We start from the raw sequence: 26,674 nt of genomic DNA, 5'->3' as shown, positions 1-26,674 counted from the left end.
TTGGATGGATCATCCAATGAACATTTGTATGATAATATTTACAATTCGAACGATTGTGTAAGAACAAATACTGTTTAGACATTTTGCTGTTTATAAATTAATATTATGCGGGGAAGCAGAACTTAGTTGTCGTGTTTTTGACCCCACATGATCCGGCTGCAGTATTTAACAGTGATAATAACAAGGTCGTTAGAGGTAGGCTTTAAAAGGTCCGATAATAAAAAGACGTATTGCTTGTGTATTTTTATACTTAACAATTTTAGAATCTAGATGGATCCGACAACCTTTTTATCTTTAACAGATCCTCTCAAAATGCATAATTGTTAAAACTTTACCGAAGATTTATTTTAAGACCTTTGACTTATCCAGTTCCTTTAGACGATATAGGGTTTCATGATTGAAATCATTTCGGTCTAGTTATTGTGAATCCCTACACCAGAATAACTCATGTTAATTAAACATATTTGACCTTAGTTTATCTTGACCTATGGCAGATTGTGTGTTATTGTACTTCACAGTTAAGATAAGATGATGAGGTTCAATATGTGGTTCAAAAACTTGTTAAGTTGATAAGAATGTTTTAGTGAGATGAATTTATGTTCTATCGTATATAGTCGGCCTTATTGTTTACGCCGAAACGCACGCTTGTCGTATTGGCCTATACTTCACATAAAAATTGCGTGCCTAGTGGCCATTTAGCGACTGGCATATGCGATTATTTATTAACGGTACAAACAGGGTTACACACATCTGGAAGACAGATACAATTATGATGTTCAGCACTGGGACAATATTTTTGGCAGCGTCTACAATTGCGCTGTTGCTCTGTGTGGTCGACAATGCTGTTTCTGGCAAGAAAGGTGTTTGCGCCTATGCACCATATATCCTGTGCGATGACTTTCGGGTACTGAATAACATATCGTGGTGGTAAGTGTTACATTTATTGTATGGAAAATCCAGATATACCAGGCTATTGCTTATAAAACAGTCAGCTATGAAATAACATTTTTACTGAATAATATTTAAAAATCATTTTTGCGAGGAGCTAAGAAGTTAAGATTATTTTCTAGTTTCAATTTGCAATTTTGGAATTATTAAAGTGCCAACCAATAGCACATTCTTAAACGGTGACCTGTCCGTGTGTTTTTGTGTAAAACACACCAAACTACTAAGAATATTTTACATTTAAAAAAACATTGCACACATGTCCATGTATTCTGAGTTTACCTGTATTTTAGCTTTCAGTGTGTACATACATGTATATATAAGTGATACGATGATCATATTCATGTTTAAATGTCTACGCACAACAACACATTCATTTTTTATCTACTTTCATAAAATAGCAAGAACACACTTATTGTAGGTACGGATGGCGTGACGCCTACCGACTTTATGATCAGCACGTGACTCAAAAATGTCCATCCCCTCACGCGCAGATGCCAGAATTCGTACCTATGGTTTGGTCGATCCACAGCAATGAAAGTTCCCGCTGGATCCATATTCCGCCAGGCTCGCAGTTCGTGCTCGGATACAACGAGCCCGACCATGTCCCCCAAGCTCACATGACGCCCCAGGAAGCCGCCATGTACTGGCCTATGATCGAGAAGGCGGCCGTTGGCATTTCGCTTGTTGCTCCTGCGCCGGCGAGTCACGGCTTTCACTGGCTTGATCAGTTTTTCCACCTGTGTAATTCATGTCGGATCGACTACGTCGCTGCACATTCGTACTTGTGCAATGCTGATCAAACCATGGCTTATCTAAAGGTAGGAACCGAAATGTGTTTCTTTTACATGATGCTTATAGTTGAAGTCATTAGAACCTATGGTGCCATAGAACTGCATTAATTTCGCAACAACATTTCGCAAACAAAATCACGTGAACTACGTATATTTTTTTCAGTAGCTTTAATATTTCTGATATAATTAAATTACTTTTTACTTAATCAAGGTATCAGTTTTGGCAACCTGAACAGATAATTAACTGATAAAAATATAATGTGAACATCATCATGAAAACAGATAAATAACGCGATACTTAATTTGCAATACATATCGCGAAACTTAGGTAGTTTTTCACAATGTCGTTTTATGCTGCTAAAAAGAACCGGAGTGTTTTCATTGAAGGACACGGGGAATTCGCGGATCGATAACTTGACCCAGGATTATACTGTATATGATTTAAACAGAACTGTATTGAAATGGTTGTCGATTTAATGCAAGTTGGCCGAATACCGCCCTACTAAATGAGGGTTTCGACGCTTGTATATGCACGACCCGGTACTCTAACACCGTTTAAACGTCAGTGATATGCCAGAGCAACATTCTATACATAGATGGTGACGTCACTACGTTATTGTCACCTCTATACTTAGACGCATCACGCACCTCCATTTGGAGGCATTTATGACTACGACACAAAGAAGTCCGCGGATGAATGAAGAATTTGCTTTATAGGTAAACATTCATGTTATGATTTAAAAGTTAAGTATTATTTTGTTCAGTCTTACGGTCTTATGTTAGTATCAATCATATTTCGTTAGTTTTCAACAATTTCGCTCTTTATTCATATTTTTTTTAAACAGAACTTTCACTTTCGGTTGAATAATAAACAACATGTAACCTTTATTGACGAAAGTTTGCAATGAAATAGCGTTTTCAAAACCGCTTAAAAAGTTTCAGAAGGTGTGCCTGATGCATGTTTTGAAAAGACACAATGTCATAGCTATATTGCCGACTAGTATGGGAACAATTTGATATTTCAAGTGGCTCCATTTGCATTGCAAGAGAAGTTCAAATTGACTTGTTCAGTTTGTTAAATTTTGACACCCTTATTATATATTTTTTTATAAGTGCCTGATAGATTTCTTTCTTTAAATAATTGAAATCATTGAAAAATTTAGTAAAAGCACAGCATTGATGTTCTATGATGGTTATTTTAAGTGGAATAGTATGTTACAATAAAACAATTATAACTATTGTATTAATGAATTTAGATTAGGTGTCATTTTTAAATGGGGTAGTAATTCATTATATGAGATTAGCACATTATATAGTTGAAAAATAAATAACACTTTAATGACTTACCATAGTGAAATAAAGTAGCATAGAATATGTTGCAGGTCATAAAATGTAAAACTGAAGTTCAAACTCAGAAGAAGCTTTACAAATATTTTACACTGACAACACTGTTGATTTTCCAAAAAAAATCCTACCTATCTTCATGCCCTAGTTTTTTGGGGAAAATTTAAATATTAATAATATCATTGAGTTAAATTATTAAAATATCAATATGTTTTTATTACATTAGCTAATTATAGTATTATATTATTAATAATGAAATACTTTGCAAGGAAAGTCCAATTCTGTTTTAATTAGTCTTAATTAGCTACTAGTAAAATTGAAAATATCAGTGACATCCAATAATTGGATTATATGCGTGTGAATGCATATGTTTTTTTGACAGTTACATAGTACCCTATTTAATTATATAACAAAAAACAACTATAGTTCCACAACCCAGCCCAAGTTTACACAAACTGAATTAATTCATCAATTGATCCTATTTAATTATATTAAAAACAACATGTGTAAGATTTTGATAATATCCCATGTATTCCTCTAGTATTCCTTTAGTACACCCAAGGTTGGCACCAATCGACCGCCCTCGGTTTTAACCGGCGGTTTTTACCGGTTAAAACCGCCCCGGTCAATACTCCCAAATTTGTCATTACTGGTCAATACTGGTCAATTGAACTTTACCCCCAATTTTGATTAATATTCCATGCTTAATTAACAATATTGATAATATAAATTAAACAGACATGTTGCCAATAATGTCTTAAGCTTTTAATACCTACTATTTCATACCTGTTGATGCAAATAAGTCAAAGTTGGTCAACTGGATTCTTCTGGTTGATTGATTTTTTTTCAATTCTAATGAATCATGAATGCTCAGAAAATTCTGTGCTTCATTCAACACGAACCTGTCAATTACTGTGTATTAGTTGTTCCTCATGCCCCACTGTCCCCAGTCTTCTCACAGTCTTCTCACCTATACAGGTTAGGGCATCCAAAACTGATAATAGGGCCTTAAATGGCACCTTCTTGACACAAACCTTACTAGTCATGTATTCTTGCCTGGATTTCTTTAAGTACTTTTTAAAGAAAATTGTGAAAAAATATTTTATTTTCCATTGATATAAAAATTTTAAAAAAACATAATTAGAAATAATTATTAAAAGAAAGTAGAGTAGACCCACAATTGGTAAACATTATTTGTTGGCAAAATCAAGAACTTTGATTGCTTATTCATTTGAAGACCAATTGAACTTTAAAATATGAAAACCCTCTTAATACAGAAAGGAGACAAGTTAGAAGTAACTATTACATAAATAGCAAGTTATCTCCTTTTGTGTGAGTGAAATGAAATAGCCTAAGGGAAGATTTGCTTCATTGTCACTTTCAGAGACATAACACTGCATGCATATTATTACCAATTAAGGCTTAGGGGCCAGATTTATGACCCTAGAAACCACACTAGTTCTGTTTGTCTTTCTGCCTATCAAATAGATATATCAATTGATCAGTGAAATGATTTATTATGGTTGTTTTTAGGGAAGCCTCAAACAAATTTTACCAATTAAATAGATCCTTGAAAAATTGAGTAAAAACACAGCTTTGATGTTCTTTGATGGTCATTTAAAGTGGAATAGTTGTGATTTTTAATGAAGAATAATAACTATATCCAAGTTTTAACTGAAACACAAATTATTTTTACTAAATAATTATTATATTGGGATATTTATTTTGAGACAAGTAAATAAAATTGTTATGTAACATTTAAATTATAATGTCCCAATACAGCTAGTATGAACATTTTACATTGATTTGTAGTACTCAGGTGTTACCTCTCAAAAATATTCTTAAAAAATTAAAGGAAACTCAACGATGAAAATATTTTCAAAACCAGGCAAATAATAGGAAAGTTTTTTTCTCACTAATATTAAGTAACAACACACACCTACCAATGAACAATATATCAGGCACTTATGGTGCAATATACAAGCGTTAATTGGATTGGCAAGTGTATATAACAAGATAACAGCTATTGTATAAAGGGGTACTTATGGTGCAATATACAGGCCCATTAATCAGCATTGATGAGAATAGGTGACATCTTTGAAGGGGGATAGTCATTCATAAGATGAGATTAGCACATTATCATACAAAAACATTTTTATATAGTAATAGTTTATCACTGTTTTAATTATTATTAATAAATTGCTTTGAATTTACCTTTTTTTAATTCATAAAGTTATTAATTTTTCCTTAAATTCCACAAATTCATTTCATAAAAACGGATAATTGTGTTTTGTGTTTTTTATATCAATAAGTTTTTATTACATTTGCTTATAAATTATATTATTAATAATGAAATAATGTGCAAGGAAAGTTCAATTTTGTTTTAATTAGTCTAAATGAGTTATTAGTAAAAAATAAAATATCAGTGACATCCAATAATTTGATAATAAACATATGAATGCATGAAAAAAAAATGTTGACAGTTACAACGTAAATATTTATTTATCATATTTAACTGTTACAAGAAAAAACAGTTTTGAAATTAATTTAAATTTGATTTTACCATTTTTCAATTCACCAATTGACCATATTTAATTGGATAAAAAACAACAAACACTACATTTGCACAACCCTGCCCAGGTTCACTCAAACTGAAATAAGGTGTTAATTGTGTATTCAAAACGGGTCTTGATTACACATTATTCTTGGTTGCATTTGTGTTGAGCAACATGTATAAGATACTCAGTAAGATTTTGAGGATATTCCATGTATTCCACTAGTACACCAACATGCACTTACTAATGATTTACATGCAATAATTACACAGTTAAACCCTCAAAAAAAACAATTCTAAAACCAAAAAACCATACAAGCTGCTTCATAGATATTAAAAGTTAATTAAAGACTTCATAAACAAAATAATAATTTTGATAATAAACAAAGATTATACTTCAACCGAACAATTATAAATTTATTGGGGGTGGGGGGGGGGGGGGTGGGAAACATCTGCACTAAAACTAAAATGGGGGGGGGAAACGTCTGGGGAGGAAACGTCTTTGGGGGGAAACGTCTTGGGGAGGAAACGTCTTTGGGGGGGGGGGGGGGGGGGGGGGGGGGGGGGGGAATGACCGGAAACCATTCCCAAAATGGTGAAAAAAAAACACTGGCATATAAATAAAATGGAAAACATACAATATTATGTCAAGAAAAATAAAGCTGTAAAAATCTCACCTGCTTGTCTTTGATGTTGCAATTAGCACATTCAGCATTTTCAGTATCTACTAAATAAATATATGAAAGTGCCAAATGTCCACGATACCATGACGTCTTCCTCAAAATGTTAGATCCTTCGAACTCCATTTTATTTTATCCCTGACTAATCCTCTCACACATAAGGCCTACATGTAAGATTCCTTTTAATATTCAAGGCGTTTATTTTAAATCGTTTACGTTCTCAAATTTCAGCAGGTATTTGATTATAAATATTGATTTGTGATTTAGATTTATTTACTATTTCGAAGATACAGTCTTGCAACATGTTTAGTTTGTCTAAGTTACGTGTTTAGTGATTCTTACAAACAATCGACTGACATGAAAAGTGGCTCCTTTTGAAGCACAAACTGCATCCAACTATATATTACAGTGGCCCGTTTTGATGGGGCCTGTTTTTGATAATAATTAATTACCCTTTTTCACTTCCGTGTTTATTATGTTTACCAGCATTGTGGGAAACGGACTTTTTTCCATCATGGCGATGGAAAAAAGTCCGTTTCCCACAATGCTTAGCGCGCATTCACACAGGTCAGTAAAGACCGGTGTGACACAATGCCAGAGCAATGTTCTATAACTGCTCGGTTGAACTAAAAACCGTCCGGCTGTAGGTCGAGCTTTTGACTTTTACCAAAATATTCGCTTGGCGCCCTTAAAGTTTAAGTATTTGATAAACTTATTGCGCCATCCGAAATGAAAACGAGTAAGCTCTCATTCCTTGATCGAAACTGCTGTCCGACTAGCAACAGCCGAATTTGAGTATAACAGACGCTGTTACGCTTAATTACTTATTTCAGCATATTTTATGTTCAAAATAAAGTATATATTGTAATGACATGAATACATGTTGAAGTTATATTACGGAGGCATTAGTTTGAAGATCTATCAACATTATAAATGTTTTTTTCCTGATAGGTAAATTTACTTATTAAGGCGATTGACGTGGCTTTGTCAAAAGTATAGTTTTATACAAGTAAATTTAACAAACACGGAAACGCCTGTCGTCCTGTAAAATTGTTGATCATAATTTAATTAGAAATATTCATGTATTGTGACTAGGGCAAATAATTTTGAAAGCAATTCATTTGGTAGCAATTTCGTTCTGACGCAACATATATTGTCCCACAGTTAAACATAGTTATATTTTCAATTAACGGGATATTAAACTATATGCATCACTTCAAATATATTTCACTTTAACAGGCGATGTACAGCCGCTACCACAAGAAGGTATGGCTGACCGAGTTTGCCTGCGCTCATACTCCCGACGACCACGTGCAGTTGGGTCTCATGAGAACACTGTTGCCAAAACTGGAAGCGGCTGAATTCGTTTATCGGTAAACAGTAGGCACGTATTTAGCGTCTCGCAAACGTCGGCTGAGGTCGGTTTTTCTGATTGAGGGCTGACTGAGAGGTCAAGGTATGTCGTTCCGATGCTTGTAATCAAACCACTCGGGCTTCGCCCTCGTGGTTTAATTCCTGCGCATCGGAACTCCATACCGTTGGTTATTACCGCAATAACCAACTATTACCCGTCGATTATTTTTTAAACAACCACCGATTAACAAAACTGGGTCTTCTCTAATCTGCATCAGTACTAAAAAAGAAATCAAAATGGTATGACTGGTTACTTTAATTTTTTCAACAAATAAGTTGTCTTTTTCTAAACGAATTTCAGAAAAATATTACACTTAAGGCTTCATTAGGACTGTATAACCACAAACTACTGGCCCTATGGTCTCAAAGTCCTTAACAATGTAAACCAGGACGTCGAAGAAAAAAGATAACTTATTTGCCCATTATATGCTCACTATCTGTCACAGTTGATGAACATTAAACGTTAACGTCCACCTGAACATATTTTATAATGTTTGAAATGCATTATAACAACTGTTTGAGAGTAGGAAACACCTCGTGTCAAGTTTGACATAATTAAAACATTGTGGAAAGTTTTGTATGTGGAGCAGAACAGATGCCATTACGTATTGGTAAACTACAAAAAAAGTACATTGCTTTGTAGAAATGATTTGTTTTCTTGTCATTCAACAACAAAATAAGCCTGTCTTGGGTAAAGCTGATATTTTTGTTGCTGAAAAAACATTTAGGGGATCCGAAAATGGTTTTTCGGGGATATAACAGAAAGACAATGCAGTCTGTCGAAAATGCTGTGCGCAATGTGTAATTGTTATAAGGTGTGGCTTCATCATGTTGTTATGATATCTTTTAAAGTTATGGCTTTAACAGACATTGATAACGATGACAAAAGTTACAAACAATCATTTAGTATCAAATATCTATAAATAAGTATCGATTTTATTCGGATTAGAGTGACAGGTTAATAATTATGCATTATACAGAAAACAAATATACATTTATAACAAAGATTCAATTCAATTTTGCGGGGACAGGATTCCTAGATCTTCTCTAATTTTGCTGTCAAAACTTCTGTTGATTTCAACAATTCTACGGTAAAAATTGTAAATAAAAATCACGCGCTATCTTGAGAATGACTTAATCGAGAAATTAATAATATGGTGACCTGTCGGTTGCATATTTAATACAACATTATTTTAACGCTTAAATACGAAGTCTCACTTGGGTCCTGGAACAAAATAATTAAAAACTTTTTGCGTCAAATAAAGTTGGTTGCAACTTATAGTACACTGTTTTTACTCGTTAAAAAAGATTGGGTGCGAACGCACCCAACGCACCCCACTGGCTACGGGTAGGTGGCATTTATTTTCGGTTTGCCGCACCAAATTTCCACACAGCCTGTATCTCAAAAAGTGACCAGTTTGTGTTAACTTATAGTCAAAATCTGTAATTATTGATTTTCTGTTCAAGCTACTCCTGGTTCAACGGTAGAATAAAGAGCGATGACCCGACCAAGTTTGTTCGCCAATCTGCCAGTCTACTCCATAGCAATGCCTCCACTTTGACGATGATTGGTCAATTCTATAACGCCTTCCAGCCGGAGAGTCTCGGATCTTCCCTCGTTGGATAAAGCAATCGGTGATACGCACTTAACTTAAATGTTCAATTTCACATGTCTAGGCAGATTGCTGATTAAACGCCCTTTGATATGACGGGGTTTCTTCTTATTCAGTTGTTTACTTATACATATATGTCTATTTCGCTCGTAATGGGCGTATTTTTATTACGTGTTTAACGACGTGTAAATTGAGTGCTTTATAATCAGGGAGGAAAACATAAATATTTCGCACTGATTTGTTACATACTTATCACAAATGCATTTAAAGAACTGCTCATTGTAGTGTTTTAATAGAAAACGTTTACGATGTTTACGTGTTCACATGAAATCTTCAATCGGAAACACATGGCACCAGGACATGTGTCCCGTCAGTCAACGAGTCAACGAAAATTTGATATAGTTACCTTGCTATTACTGGTCCAAATTTTTAAATAAAACGGTGCTATCTAAGTACGAGGTCGTTTCGTCTAAACGATGGACGTTTGTCTTCTGTACAACCGATATAAACTTAATGTTTTGCTTTGGTCGTACCCAGGCGATAACCCCGGTGTGTGCATTTCATTTGTTCTACGTCGTTTTGAGTAATTATTGGTCACGTGGTCACGTGTCATACATAAATGACCTCGTTCTGAAAGATTCCTCTCTTGTTGGCGCAACTTGATATTCAAAGATTTACTTTGTATGTGTAAATTCATGATTGAATTATTTTTTTATGCCTATTTGTTTCGTGGAAATTTCGGTTTATGTCGAAAACATTTCGACGGATTTGGCAAAGTCTCTGAATGCACTTATTGTGTTGTCCATTTCAAACGCCCGTGAAAACCAGTATATGTGTACCAAAACTTGTGCATAAAGCCGGGCACGTGCTTGAAAAGTATCACCCAGCTACGTTTATCTAAATTTTGTTATGGTTCAACTTTGAACTTCATAAATGAAATGTCAGTCATTAACCTGAAAACGCATTTACAATTTAGCATTAAAGAAGTCTTTGTGCAGTTATGAAGTGTTTTGTTGTTATGTTTTTTTTTTATTGCTAAGCAAGTCAGCTGTTGGACTCAGTTTGCGTTTTCAAATTGGGCTAATGGCGCTTGAATGACATAAAATGTGTTTTACAATTAGGTCTCAGTGACTTAAATTTATCGCTCGAAAATTACCGACCAGGTGTGTTTATATGTCAACATCAAAAACTATGTATCGACGCACGCCGTCTTGCTTATATTTATCAGCATCGTATATATCATGATTACAGATTTAGTTTGTTAACGGATTGTAAGTATCAACTAACAGAACCGTGACACAAAGCCATATCATACCATCGCGCAACGCGCCAAAAATAAAGAATTACATAATTAAACTTATACCGCCAAAAAATGGTATCGGACTCTTCTCGTGCAAAAGCATCCGATTTGACATTATATTGTTACATATACATGTACCATACATGTATAAACTTTAAACGAATTTCCTGCTTTAATAATTATGGAGAAGTGTCAAATATATTGTGTCGCATACTTTAATACGACCTCCTTCACTTAAGGCAAGTGATTGATTGCCATACAAAAAGAACAAAATAAGTATACGCTCCAAATGTTATTTTATACACGTTTAAGATAAGAACATTATCGTATGATTGAACTACTCTGGACATACACATCAAACGACCTGCTTTCAAACAGCCAAATTTATTTTGACTCGGGGCCGTCTTGTTGCCAGCGGTTTCACACGCTTTTCCGGCCTCAGTGCAAGATTATGTTGATTGTATGTGCAGTGTTAACATTCGCGTCGTTTTTGCCTCTTGTTGAGAATGCTGGTTCTAGCAAGAAGGGAATCGGCGCCGCCGCGGCTACTTTGAAGTGCGATGATTTCCGTGTGCTGAATAACATATCCTGGTGGTGAGTTTGCGCTTTTTATCCCCCCGATAGGTCGGCATATAGCAGTCCGTCCGGATATCCGTTTTTGGGAAATTGTTTTAAGCAACGATTTCCAATATTGAGCTGATCTTTGTTAGGTGAGTCTACCTACATGACCTTTAACAGAACAGAACATAACATAACCGTTTATTTAGTAAATCAATTCCAGCAGTCCATAATGCATATACAATCACACAATATAATACGATTTCAAAGTTGTTTCATGTGTTTCTACAAATGTAAGATTTTACTTTTTAAGTGTTTATCGCCTGTTAAAGATTGAAGAGGATGACTGTAGATTGTAATAGAGTTGTCATTTTTCGAAGACATAATGTTGATAACAAAATCGTTTAATGTCTACAGATGAGTTCCGTTCCGGTCCATTGATTTTTTGCGAAGTTATGGACGTTGGACTAAGAAATTTTCTCTATAATAGACGTTTTCCGAGGTGTTTTTTACGCAACGCTTTCAGACGTTACGCAACGTTATTCATTTTGCTGGATACTTTACAGACGAAGCAAGAATACTGACTGCATACGGTCATGTTATGTGGACAGTTTGTGAGATCCGTTCTTTATGAAGCCTTGTTTGTAATTTATGGCCTTTATTTACAAAATAAATTGTCTTGTCTTGTCTTGTCTTGTCCTTGTTTGTAATATGAACTGATTTCTATCATTCAGTTTAATATTTGCCTCAAATATTCACGTATTATTGTTGACAAGTTGATGTTTACTTAGAAATACGACGTTCAATGTCATAATATAACAGAATTAAACATAGAAACTAAATAGTTCGTATATATTGGTCAAAACAAAGTACATGTACTATATATTTCAAAAGCAGGCAAAGGACCAACCTTTAGGATAAAAGGCTTCTTACCATTAGCTCATGGTCATTCCAGCACGTGCTTCTATGCAATAATTGTTTGCTTTATGCATGCGCACACTTGTTTTCAACAAAAACAATTGATAAATAACATTTATGATATCGTTCCGCTTTACAAACGCGTTGTTATTCTTATTATATGCCTATTTTTTAAATCACATTTACCTCCCCAAATGGCAGGTACGATTGGACACAACATTACCAACAGCTGACCAATCATTGCACTGCCTCTAACGTTCACGTGCCTGAATTCGTGCCCATGGTGAGAGTCCTGCATAGCAACGAAACCGCTCAAAACATCCACATTCCGCCTGGCTCTCACTTCGTTCTGGGATACAACGAGCCCGACCTTGTCACTCTCAATAACATGGCGCCACAGCAGGCCGCCATGTACTGGCCTATGGTCGAGAAGGCGGCCGTCGGAATTCCACTATTGGCTCCCGTGTCGTATAAACATGACTTCGTGTGGCTTGATCAGTTCTTCCAGCATTGTGATGGATGTCGAATCGACTATGTCGCTGCCCTTTTGTAATGCTAACCAAGTCATGGCGCATTTGAAGGTATGTTTTCACAGACTGTCAATTTGAAATCTTATACAACTAGGAACAAATCAGATATTTTTTTCTGAAGTTTACGGTATAAAAACATAGGGAATAAAGGAATGTGCTATAAAGAAATAATTATTTAAACAAACTGACCATGAACTGGCAATTTTACTTTACTTATTAATAATAATCACAGGCAACTGTTCAGCATTAGGACTTGTGAACTGGATTTTTTGCATAAAACTTAACATTTTGTTATTCTTTATATTTCAATTAATTAAACATCAATTATATATTGGTAACGTTTTGTTCGGTTCCATACATAGGTTATTAGGTTTTATACACAGTATAGGCAACAAGCATATTTTTGGTAGGAGAGCCTATGAACCAAGCGATTGGTTATGATTCTGTTCTGATAAAACCATGCATCGACAAATACACAGACGCACAATAAGTTAAAAACATCCACTCCATAATGAGATTTCAAGATAAAATAATAGAGGTTGAGGGAAGAAACTAACGCTACACTTATGTTGACAAAACGATACTTTTATATTTATATAAAACCGGAAGAAGTGTAATGCAAAGCAGTCAAGAACTAATATGAAATGATGTGATTATTCACTATTTAGAGTAAGTAAACATAAGTATCATTCCAGGTTCAAGATATTCCAAAAAATCGATAAGAAACCTTTCACGGAACATTCTATACCTAGAGTACCCTGCGTAAGTATTTAGCTGAAAAAGGAGAGTGGGGAGGGCTTTCAATGTATGTGACCCGCCCTTTTAAAATATGAGGCCCTTCGATGGGTTTGCCCAACTTCTTTGCAATGCTTTTGACGACCAGAGTTAAATCAGTCGTATGATTTTCTTGTTTAGAGATATGAAAGACATTCAAATAAGGGACACTGTGGTGGTTGTTAAAGCACACATATAATTTGTCAAAGGTAATATAGATAAAAACACATTGAAACACAAAAAAGACTGAGTATTTATCGTATGAATAAATATAGAAAGAAATCTAAACAGGAAAAAATATGTCGAAATAATTGCACATTTCCAAGTTAATTCCCCGGACAACGACAATGCTCCCTCAAAAAAAGATCATAAGGAACAATTAGACGCATAATGCATATCATACTTGCAAGTCTACATTCTGCTGTGCATTACTTGACATTTAATAGAAAAACTGATTTTTTTTGACAAATTACTTGATCATGACATACTTACAGCCCCAGAAAATAAAGAGAGACGTCTCCAACATCCGAAGAATGTGGTGAGGTGATGACATAGTACATGTATCTCAGCAATGTGGTGAGGTGATGACATAGTACATGTATCTCAGCAATGTGGTGAGGTGATGACATAGTACATGTATCTCAGCAATGTGGTGAGATGATGATATAGTACATGTATCTCAGCAATGTGGTGAGATGATGACATAGTACATGTATCTCAGCAATGTGGTGAGGTGATGACATAGTACATGTATCTCAGCAATGTGGTGAGGTGATGACATAGTACATGTATCTCAGCAATGTGGTGAGATGATGATATAGTACATGTATCTCAGCAATGTGGTGAGGTGATGACATAGTACTTGTATCTCAGCAATGTGGTGAGGTGATGACATAGTACATGTATCTCAGCAATGTGGTGAGGTGATGACATAGTACATGTATCTCAGCAATGTGGTGAGATGATGATATAGTACATGTATCTCAGCAATGTGGTTAGGTGATGACATAGTACATGTATCTCAGCAATGTGGTGAGGTGATGACATAGTACATGTATCTCAGCAATGTGGTGAGGTGATGACATAGTACATGTATCTCAGCAATGTGGTGAGATGATGATAAAGTACATGTATCTCAGCAATGTGGTGAGATGATGATATAGTACATGTATCTCAGCAATGTGGTGAGGTGATGACATAGTACATGTATCTCAGCAATGTGGTAAGGTGATGACATAGTACATGTATCTCAGCAATGTGGTGAGGTGATGACATAGTACATGTATCTCAGCAATGTGGTGAGGTGATGACATAGTACATGTATCTCAGCAATGTGGTGAGGTGATGACACAGTACATGTATCTCAGCAATGTGGTGAGGTGATGATATAGTACATGTATCTCAGCAATGTGGTGAGGTGATGACATAGTACATGTATCTCAGCAATGTGGTGAGGTGATGACATAGTACATGTATCTCAGCAATGTGGTGAGGTGATGACATAGTACATGTATCTCAGCAATGTGGTGAGGTGATGACATAGTACATGTATCTCAGCAATGTGGTGAGGTGATGACATAGTACATGTATCTCAGCAATGTGGTGAGATGATGATATAGTACATGTATCTCAGCAATGTGGTGAGGTGATGACATAGTACATGTATCTCAGCAATGTGGTGAGGTGATGACAAAGTACATGTATCTCAGCAATGTGGTGAGGTGATGATATAGTACATGTATCTCAGCAATGTGGTGAGGTGATGACAAAGTACATGTATCTCAGCAATGTGGTGAGGTGATGACATAGTACATGTATCTCAGCAATGTGGTGAGGTGATGACATAGTACATGTATCTCAGCAATGTGGTGAGATGATGATATAGTACATGTATCTCAGCAATGTGGTGAGGTGATGACATAGTACATGTATCTCAGCTATGTGGTGAGGTGATGACATAGTACATGTATCTCAGCAATGTGGTGAGGTGATGACATAGTACATGTATCTCAGCAATGTGGTGAGGTGATGACAAAGTACATGTATCTCAGCAATGTGGTGAGATGATGATATAGTACATGTATCTCAGCAATGTGGTGAGGTGATGACATAGTACATGTATCTCAGCAATGTGGTGAGGTGATGACATAGTACATGTATCTCAGCAATGTGGTGAGATGATGATATAGTACATGTATCTCAGCAATGTGGTGAGTTGATGACATAGTACATGTATCTCAGCAATGTGGTGAGGTGATGACATAGTACATGTATCTCAGCAATGTTGTGAGGTGATGATATAGTACATGTATCTCAGCAATGTGGTGAGGTGATGATATAGTACATGTATCTCAGCAATGTGGTGAGGTGATGATATAGTACATGTATCTCAGCAATGTGGTGAGGTGATGACATAGTACATGTATCTCAGCAATGTGGTGAGGTGATGACATAGTACATGTATCTCAGCAATGTGGTGAGGTGATGACATAGTACATGTATCTCAGCAATGTGGTGAGATGATGATATAGTACATGTATCTCAGCAATGTGGTGAGGTGATGACATAGTACATGTATCTCAGCAATGTTGTGAGGTGATGATATAGTACATGTATCTCAGCAATGTGGTGAGGTGATGACATAGTACATGTATCTCAGCAATGTGGTGAGGTGATGATAAAGTACATGTATCTCAGCAATGTGGTGAGGTGATGACATAGTACATGTATCTCAGCAATGTGGTGAGGTGATGACATAGTACATGTATCTCAGCAATGTGGTGAGGTGATGACATAGTACATGTATCTCAGCAATGTGGTGAGATGATGATATAGTACATGTATCTCAGCAATGTGGTGAGGTGATGACATAGTACATGTATCTCAGCAATGTGGTGAGGTGATGACATAGTACATGTATCTCCGCAATGTGGTGAGGTGATGACATAGTACATGTATCTCAGCAATGTGGTGAGGTGATGACATAGTACATGTATCTCAGCAATGTGGTGAGGTGATGACATAGTACATGTATCTCAGCAATGTGGTGAGGTGATGATATAGTACATGTATCTCAGAAATGTGGTGAGGTGATGACATAGTACATGTATCTCAGCAATGTGGTGAGGTGATGACATAGTACATGTATCTCAGCAATGTGGTGAGGTGATGATATAGTACATGTATCTCAGAATTGTGTAGTATACAGATTGAACCCATCAATCTATAACATACTAAACATTCCAAAGATGCAATGTAGAGTAGGGTGTTAAAATGTATCTCCCAACAGGAAACAGTAATAACAGGAGTTCTGTAAGAGTTAGGAGGAAAACTTTTGGTCAATTTAAAGGAGGAGGCAAAAAGTATCAACAGTTACAGCGTGTTGTCTTTAACCACAATTACTGTTGTACGCAATAAAGTATATTGAGAACAAACGATCGAATATTGTCTATTCAAATACATAAAACGCGTATCTTATTGGCATTTCATATTTAGAAAAGCTAGGTAAGGGATAGATACAAATGCTAATTTAGAAACCAGAACTACGAGCCTTAACGGTTTTTTTATCGTTTCGAATAAATTAACTTACGTCACATGGTATTTTTTTATCCGATCATTTTTACACTTATCTGTTGTAATTAAAAAAATAACAAAGAAATTGGTGAACAAAAATAAAAAAAGCAAATTACGTAATCAACATGAATTAAATAACTTCACAATATGGCGCGTGTTTGCTGTTCTCAGTAATATTGAACTGTATCGTAGTTTCACCCAATGGGTATTGTGTCAATAATGCAGAGTTGATGGCCAAACGGCACACTTTAAACTTAAAATGAAATATTACTTAAACCTTTTCAGGCGTTATACAACCGCTTCCACAAAAAGGTGTGGCTGACCGAATTCGCCTGCCCTCACACTCCCGACGAGCACGTGCAGTTGGGTCTCATGAGGACGTTGTTGCCACAACTGGAGGCGGATGATTTCGTTTATCTGTATTGATCATTACATGTGTTGCTATTTAAGAAATAAAGACTATTTTTATTTAACGATAAGCAAATGTATCTATGTGATATTATCGTTTAGTATGCATTATGCAAATACATCATAGTTAAATATATATGAACAGCAAGTATGCATAGGTATGGATTTTTTTGTTTTCAGTATACGTAAATTCATTTAATATGTAAAAGGCAAATGTGTGTAATATTTTGCATAGCTTGCTAGCTGATTTTAGGAAATATATAGTGGACGATACTAAGTTATACGGCACAAGTATCACCAATTATAATGAGTAAATAAGTGACTTACAAATATGTGTTGACATTGACGTGTGTGAAGTTAGCCTATTTAGCCTATTTAGCCTATTTAGCCTATTTTGTAAATAGGTTGAAACAAACATCCTATTTAGCCTATTTAGCCAATTTAACAGCCTCTTCAGCCTTTTTAGCCTATTTTAGCCAATTTAGCTTATTTAGTAAATAGTTTGAAACATACATCCTATTGAGCCTATTTAGCCTATTTAGCCTATTTAACAGCATTTTCAGTCTATTTAGCCTATTTAGTATATAGGTTGAAACACACATCCTATTTAACCTATTTAGCCTATTTAACAGCCTTTTCAGCCTATTAAGCCTATTTAGTACATAGGTTGAAACATACATCCTATTTAGCCTATTTAGTACATAGGTTGTAACAAACATCCTATTTAGCCTATTTAGCCAATTTAACAGCCTCTTCAGCCTTTTTAGCCTATTTTAGCCTATTTAGCTTATTTAGTAAATAGGTTGAAACATACATCCTATTTAGCCTATTTAGCCTATTTAGCCTATTTAACAGCATTTTCAGCCTATTTAGCCTATTTAGTGTACAGGTTGAAACGCACATACTATTAAGCCTATTTAGCCTATTTAACAGCCTTTTCAGCCTATTTAGCCTATTTAGTACATAGGTTGAAACATACATCCTATTTAGCCTATTTAGCCTATTTAGTACATAGGTTGAAACAAACATCCTATTTAGCCTATTTAGCCAATTTAACAGCCTCTTCAGCCTTTTAAGCCTTTTTTAGCCTTTTTCGCTTATTTAATAAATAGGTTGAAACATACATCCTATTTAGCCTATTTAGCCTATGTAGCCTATTTAGCCTATTTAACAGCATTTTCAGCCTATTTAGCCTTGTTAGTATATAGGTTGAAACACACATCCTATTTAGCCTATTTAGCCTATTTAACAGCCTTTTCAGCCTATTTAGCCACTTAGTACATAGGTTGAAACATACATCCTATTTAGCCTATTTAGCATATTTAGTACATAGGTTGAAACAAACATCCTATTTAGCCTATTTAGCCAATTTAACAGCCTCTTCAGCCTTTTTAGCCTATTTTAGCCTATTTAGCCTATTTAACAGCCTTTTCAGCCTATTTAGCCTATTTAGTACATGGGTTGAAACATACATCCTATTAAGCCTATTAAGCCTATTTAGTACTAAGGTTGAAACAAACATCCTGTTTAGCCTATTTAGCCAATTTAACAGCCTTTTCAGCCTTTTTAGCCTATGCCAGTCTATTGAGCCTATTTAGTAAATAGGTTGAAACATACATCCTATTTAGCCTATTTAGCCTTTTTTACAGCATTTTCAGCCTATTTAGCATATTTAACCTATTTAGTATTTAGGTTGAAGCGTACATCCTATTTAGCCTATTTAGCCTATTTAACAGCATTTTCAGCTTATTTAGCTTATTAAGCCTATTTAGTACATAGGTTAAAACATACATCATATTTAGCATATTTAGCCTATTTAACAGCATTTTCAGCCTATAGTTTACAGTATTTTCAGCCTATTTTGCCTATTTAACAGCATTGTTATTATATTTAGCCTATTGAGTACATACGTTGAAACATACATCCTATTTTGCCTATTTAGCATATTAAACAGCCTATTTAGAAAGTTTAGTACATAGGTTGAAACATACATTGTATTAAGCCTATTTTGCCTATTTAACAGTCTTTTCAGCCTATTTAGCACATGCCTATTTAGCCTATTTAGCATCCTTTTCAGCCTTTTAAGCATATTTAGAACATAATATTGAAACAAACATCCTATTTAGCCTATTAAGCCAATTTAATAGCCTCTTCAGCCTTTTTAGCCTATTTAGCCTATTTAGTAAATAGGTTGAGACAAACATCCTATTTAGCCTCTTTTACAGCATTTTCAGCCTATTTAGCCTATTTAGTACATTATTTGAAACATACATCCTATTTAGCCCGTTTAGTCAATTTAAAAGCCTCTTCAGCCTTTTTAGCCTATTTAGTAAAACGGTTGAAACACATGTCCTTATTAGCCAATTTAGCCTATTTAACAACATTTTCAGCCTATTTAGAACAGTAGTTGAAACATACATCATATTTAGCCTTTTTAGCATATTTAACATCCAATTTAGAAAGTACATATGTTGAAATAAACACTGTATTTAACCTATTTAGCCTATATAACAGCCTTTTCAGACTATTTAGCACATGCCTTTTTAGCCTATTTAACATCCTTTTCAGCCTATTTAGCCTTTTTAGTACATAGGTTAAAACAAACAACCTCCTAGTTAGCCTATTTAATAACTTTTTCAGCCTATTTAGCTTATTTAGTACATAGGTTGAAAAATACAGCATATTTAGCCTATTTAACAGCATTGTCAGCATATTTAGCCTATTTAGTACATAGGTTGAAACATACATCCTATTTAGCCTATTTAGCCAATTTTACAGCCTCTTCAGCCTATTTAGCGTATTTTAGCGTATTTAGCCTATTTAATAAATAGGTTGAAACATACATCCTTTAAGCATTTTCAGCCTATTTAGCCTATTTAGTACATAAGTTGAAACATACATCCTTTTTAGCCTATTTAACAGCCTTTTCAGTCTATTTAGCTTATTTAGTACAAAGGTTGAAAAATACATCCTATTTAGCCTATTTAACAGCATTTCAGCCTATTTAGCCGATTTAGAACATAGGTTGAAAAATACGTTCTATTGAGCCTATTTAACAGTCTTTTCAGCCTATAAGTACATAGTTTAGCCTATTTAGCCTATTTTACTGCCTTTTCAGCCTATTTAGCCTATATACATGTAGTACATAGGTTGAAATATACACCCTATTTAGCCGATTTAACAGCCTTTTCAGCTGTTTTAGTACATAGGTTGAAACATACATTCTATTTAGCCTATTTAACAGCCTTTTCAGCCTATTTAACCTATTTAGTAAATAGGTTGAACCACAAATTCAATGTAGCCTATTTAACAGCATTTTCAACCTATTTAGCCTACACATGTATTTAGTATATAGGTTGCAACATACACTCTATCAATCCTATTTAACAGCCTTTTCAGCCTATTTAGTACATTGATTGAAATATACACCCTATTTAGCCTATTTAACAGCCTTTTCAGCCTATTAAGCCTATTAAGTATAGGTTGAAATATACATTCTATTTAGTCTTTTTAGCCTATTTAACAGCATTTTCAGCCTATTTAGCATGTTAAGTACATAGGTTGAAAAATACATCCTATTAATTCTATTTAACAGCCTTTTCAGCCTTTTTAGCCTATTTAGTACATAGGTTGAAACAATCAACATCCTATTTAGCATATTTAACAGCCTTTTCAACCTATTTAGCTAATTTAGAACATAGGTTGAAAAATAATACATCCTATTCAGCCTTTTTTACAAAATTTTCAACATATAAGCATATTTAGCCTATGCAGTACATAGGTCTTAATATACATCCCATTTAGCCTTTTTAACAGCCTTATCAGCCTATTTAGCCTTAGTACATAGGTTCAAACATACATTATATTAAGCCTATTTGGCTTATTTCACAGCTTTTTAGCCTAATTAGCCAAATTAGAAAGTTTAGAACGAAGGTTAAAAATTACATCCTATTTAGCATATTAAACAGCTTATTTAGCATATTTGGCAAGTTTAGTTCATAGGTAGAAATATACATCCTGTTTTGCCCATTTAGCCCATAGGTTGAAACACACATCCTATTTAGCATATTTAAAAGCCTTTTCAGCCTATTTAGTACATATGTTGAACATAATATCCTATTTAGCCTATTGAACAGCCTTTTCAACCTATTTAGTACATAGGTTGAAACATACTCAGTACATCCTATTTAGCCTATTAAACCGCCTTTTCAGCCTATAAGCCTATTTAGCCTTTTTAGTACAAAGGTTGAAACATATATTCTATTAAGCCTATTAGACAGCCTTTTTAGCATATTTAGCCCATTTAGTACTTCGGTTCAAACATACATCCTAGTTAAAATATTTAGCTTATTAAACAGCCTTTTCATCCTATTTAGAAAGTTTAGTACAAAGGTTTTCAAAAATTCATCCTATTCAGCCTAGCCTTTTTAGCCTATTTACAAGTTTAGTACATACGTAGACATATACATCATGTTTAGCTTATTAAACATCCTATTTAGCCTATTTAGTCTATTTAACAGCATTTTCAGCCTATTCAGATAGTTTAGAACAAAGATTAAAAAAAACATCCTATTTAGCCTATTTAACAGCCTTTCAGCCATTTTAGAAAGTTTAGTACAGTGGTTAAAAATGCATCTTATTTAGTATTTAACAGCTTATTTAGCCTATTTAGCAAGTTAAGTACACACGTACACATAAACATCCTTCTTAGCCTATTTAGCTAGCCTTTTCAACATCCTATTTAGCCTTTTTAGTCTATTTAAAAGCCTTTTCAGCCTATTTAGAAAGTTTAGTACAAAGGTTTAAACAAACATCTTTTTTAGCCTATTTAATAGCCATTTTAGCCTATTTAGCCTATCTAGAAAGTAAGTACAAAGGTTAAAAAAATACATCCTATTTAGCCTTTTTTAGCAATTTTAGTAAATACGTAGACACATTCATCCTATTTAACAGCCTATTTAGCAAGTTAAGTACATACGTAGACACATACATCCTATGTAGCTTATTTAACAGCCTATTTAGCAATTTTAGTAAATACGTAGACACATACATCCTTTTTGACAGCCTTTTTAGCAAGATTAGTACATACGTAGACACTTACATCGTATAAAGCCTATTTAGCCTTTTAACAGCATGTTTAGCAAGTAAAGTACATACGTAGACACATTCATCCTATTTAGCCTATTTAACAGCCTGTTCAGCCTATTTAGAATGTTGAGTACAAAGATTAAAAATACATCCTTTTTAGCCTATTTAACAGTCTTTTTAGCAAGTGAGGTACATACGTAGATAAACATCCTCTTTAGCATATTTATCCTATTTAACATCATATTTAACCCATTTAGACTATTGAACAGCCTTTTCGGCCCATTTAGAAAGTAAAGTACAAAGGTTAAAACATACATCATATTTAGCCTATTTAACAGCCTATTTAGCCTATTTAGCAAGTTTAGTACATAGGTAGACATAAACATCCTATTTAGCCAATTTTACAGCCTATTTAGAAATTATGTAGACACATAAATCCTTATTAACTCATACATCCTACATAGCATATTCATAACAGCCAATTCAGAAAGCTTAGTACATATGTAGACGCATACATCCAATTAAGCCCATTTAACAGGTTATTGAGCCTGTTTAGCAAGTTTAGTACATACGTAGACATATTTATCTTTTTTAGCCTATTTAACAGCCTATTCAGCCTTTTCAGCAAGTAAAGTACATATGCACATGCATCCTTTTTAGCCTATTTAACAGCCTTTTTATCATATTTAGCAAAGTTAGTTCATAAGTTGACACATAAATCCTATTTAGCCTATTTAGCAAGTTTAGAACATACATGAATGTAGACTCATACATCCTAATTAGAATATTTAGCCTATTTAACAGCCAATTTAGCAAGCTTAGTACAAACGTAGACGCACACATTCAATTTAGCCCATTTAACAGGCTATTTAGCGTATTAAGCAAGTTTCATACATACGTAGACACATAAATCCTATTTAATAGCGTATTTAGCTTATTTAGCAGGTTTTGTACACATATAGACACATTCATCATATTTAGCATTATTTGCCTATTGAACAGCCTATTTAGCTTTTTAAGCAAATTAAGTACATATGTTAAAACATATATCATATTGAGCCTATTTAGCTTATTTAACAGCCTTCTCATGCTTATTATCCTATTTTTTAAGTTAAGTACACAGTTTCATACATGCATCCCATTTAGGCTATGTATTAGCCTTTTTTAGCCGTTTAGCCTACTAGTATTTAGCAAGTTAAGTACAATGGTTAATGCATCATATTAAGTATATTTAATGACCTGTTCAATCTGTTTAGACTATAGCAAGTTTAGTACAAAGGTTTTATCATACAGCATGAGTGGCCTATATATTAATCGTTATTGAGCATATTTAGTAAGTTCAGTAAATAGATTCTGGCTTAGTGTACATCCATTGCAGCCTATTTACCACGCGTAGTACATAGGTTGAAACGTACAACCTATTTAGCCTATTAAACAGTCTTTCAGACTATTTATCATGTTTAGTATATAGGTTCAAACATACATCCTAGTTAGCCTATTGAAATGCTTATTTATCAATCTTTTCTGCTTATTTAGAAAGTTTAGTACATATGTTGAAAAATACATCATAACAAGTCTATTTAGCCTATTTTAAAGCCTTTTCAGCCCATTTAGCAAGTGTAGTACAAAAGTGCAAACATACAACATTTAAAGCCTATTTACACAGCTTTTAAACCTATTAAGCAAGTTTAAAGTATGGTTATTACATACTGGGCACGTGTTTTTCCCAGTGTACACCAGTCCCCCACACACACCATCCACGCCACAAACAGATGGAGACTAAATCAAAATTAAATGTCATCTTTGTAAAAATTCAAATATCTTCAATTAAAACTTAAGTACATAGGAATTGACAGTGTATTACTACATTTGTTCAAACATTTGCAGTGTAGTAAGTTTATTATTTAGGAGAACATGGACACAATATTTGTACTTACACTATGCGACTACAGGTGGGGAAAGTCTTTGAACACGCGCATGTGAATGAAACGAAGTCAATACAAAAAGTTAAGTTTTGTAGTAACATTTGTGCTTTTTTAATGTATTATTGATTGTTATTCAAGTAAAATAATATGGTAGTTGCAGCTAGAATATCAGCAGAAGTTGTAGCAATAAATGCGATCATGGTGATTGTGTAATATTATTGTTGATTGTGGTGTTCTTGGTGTTCATGCTGTTAAAAGAGTTTTTTATTTAAATGTTTTTTATTGCTTTTCGTGTGTTTGGGTTTATAATACAATTGTTGATGTTGATGTATTTAAAAACAACATCAAAACAATTTGATGAAAACAATTAAAATATGTACGGGAAGGATACACAAAAAACAAATTCCATATGCTTGACAATTGTATACACCTTTTAATTTATTTAAATTAGATACTAATTATTAGTCATCATTATACATTTTTACTTTCACAACATCACAACAAAAGACGTCCTAAGGGGCTTTTGTCCAAAGGGGCAAATGTCCTAGGGTGATAATGTCCTATAGGGCTTTTGTCATAGGGGCTTTTGTCCTAGGGGCTAAGGTCCGAGAGGGCTAATGTCCTACACTCAGATGATTGTATGTGTTAAACATTGATTGGCGTATACTGTTAAGTTGGGTTTCGCATCTAACTGTTGGAACAAATGTAAAAACGATCGTCCGGGTTGTCAATATAACGTTTGAACGAATGTCCGGGTTGTAAATACAATGTTGGTACGAATATTCGCCTTGTGAACATTAGCGTAGGAACGATTCTGTGGGAACGAAAGTCCGGATACCAGTTTTCTCTGTGCGATACATTTTATTTGAGACTTTAATAAAATACTAACAGACGAATGTTCGTTGTATATTGTATAATTATTTTAGAATTTCAATGACAATGGCATACAAATTTAGGCACATCTGGTGCGGGAGTATGATGTCGCTATTTTTACTGATAACAATCATAAGTACAAAGGCAGCGCGGTATAAAAAGCAGCATCGCGCAATCGTGCGGCATGGTCAGGTCGGACCTCAAAGACCTCGTGAAGAGGCCCTTAGGATCTGTAAATAAACTCTGATTTAAATTAAAAAAAGCATGCGGCATGGCGCATGCTCGTGGACAACAACATAGGTAAGGCTACAAAGACCTCGTGAAGAGGCCGGAGGCAAGTAGGTCTCTGATACACACACGCTCGTGGACAACCGTCGTTGCGTCATGCTATTATGAAAACTGATATGATTGATAAGAACACAGGCATTGCGGTATGAAGAGCAGCGGGGCGCATCCTTAATGGTTACCGTCGCTGCGTCAAGGGACCTACACAAACACTGTGATTGTATAGGTCCCTGCTGCGTCCTACTATTTACTGCTAACGGGATCACTAAAATTACATTGAAATATAAAGAAATGTACCCAAACGTATTTTTTAAATTATGTTGTACCTCGTACTTTCAAATGCATGACATACTAATATTACTTTTACCAACAACAAATTTAAACAATCAAATATAGTGTATAATTTATCTTGTGTGCTTGACTACAAATATTTAACGAAGTTGTGTCATGAAACCCTCAATTTATAAAAAGTATTTATACTATTTTGTATTTGCTTCTCTATTGATATTATCTGAGTTACCATTTGCACTTATAAATACAATCATAATTCAATAACATTTATTAATAATGAAATGATTTAATTAACTTTTGGTTGCAATATTTCAAATCCAAATTTGTGTTTATTATCCGGAAAAATGACAATATTAAGGAATTCATAAATTATATATAAATCATTAATGTTTTATGACATAAGTATAAAATACATATATCCTTCTAAGCCTATTTAGCCTATTTAACAGCCTTCTCAGCCTGTTTAGCATAATTTACAATTTTCTTTAGTAATACTTTTAATAATTTTAAACTACATACTACTCAGCCTGTTTAAATTATTATGCAGGTTTATTAAATATGTTGAAATATATATGATATAAAGCATATTTAGTAGACTTTTTCAGTCTAATAAGCGTATTAAGCAAGTTTTTTTAGAAACGGTTGTAACTAGGGCTGTCACGATTCACCGGTATACCGGTATATCGCGGTGCATGTCGTGAAAAAAATCGCACCGCGGTACGGCGTTGCCGCACCGTTTTTTTTTAATATTATTAGATTAGCACAGATATAAATACATTACATAATTATTTTGATATAGATATCGTTT

General features: G+C 34.3%; 2 protein-coding genes across 2 annotated transcripts; both read left to right on the top strand.

Annotated features, from left to right (window-relative positions):
• The first annotated feature begins 586 nt into the window (after nt 1–586).
• On the top strand, nt 587–9,454 carry LOC127834461 (uncharacterized). The gene is made up of 4 exons (XM_052360318.1): nt 587–927; nt 1,367–1,766; nt 7,557–7,690; nt 9,198–9,454. Exons 1-4 carry the CDS (start codon nt 710–712, stop codon nt 9,355–9,357), a joined length of 912 nt encoding a protein of 303 aa, XP_052216278.1. The 5' UTR covers nt 587–709; the 3' UTR covers nt 9,358–9,454.
• A 1,534-nt stretch (nt 9,455–10,988) lies between these two features.
• On the top strand, nt 10,989–17,743 carry LOC127835005 (uncharacterized). Its single transcript, XM_052361170.1, has 3 exons — nt 10,989–11,237; nt 12,321–12,700; nt 17,282–17,743. The coding sequence occupies exons 1-2, from the start codon at nt 11,095–11,097 to the stop codon at nt 12,670–12,672; spliced, it is 495 nt and encodes a 164-aa protein (XP_052217130.1). The 5' UTR covers nt 10,989–11,094; the 3' UTR covers nt 12,673–12,700; nt 17,282–17,743.
• Nucleotides 17,744–26,674: the final 8,931 nt, after the last annotated feature.

The sequence above is a fragment of the Dreissena polymorpha genome, chromosome 6 (genome assembly GCF_020536995.1).
Source record: "Dreissena polymorpha isolate Duluth1 chromosome 6, UMN_Dpol_1.0, whole genome shotgun sequence".
Lineage (NCBI taxonomy): Eukaryota > Metazoa > Mollusca > Bivalvia > Myida > Dreissenidae > Dreissena > Dreissena polymorpha.
Note: the sequence above shows the minus strand (reverse complement) of the source record. Positions and strands in the feature narration are given on the sequence as shown.

Coding starts and splice junctions, on each gene's coding strand:
- LOC127835005 (XM_052361170.1), top strand. CDS start 11,095: ATGTTGATTGTATGTGCAGTGTTAACATTCGCGTCGTTTTTGCCTCTT. Junction 11,238..12,320: donor CTGAATAACATATCCTGGTG/GTGAGTTTGCGC, acceptor CCCAAATGGCAG/GTACGATTGGACACAACATT.
- LOC127834461 (XM_052360318.1), top strand. CDS start 710: ATGCGATTATTTATTAACGGTACAAACAGGGTTACACACATCTGGAAG. Junction 1,767..7,556: donor AAACCATGGCTTATCTAAAG/GTAGGAACCGAA, acceptor TCACTTTAACAG/GCGATGTACAGCCGCTACCA. Junction 7,691..9,197: donor GCGGCTGAATTCGTTTATCG/GTAAACAGTAGG, acceptor TTTCTGTTCAAG/CTACTCCTGGTTCAACGGTA.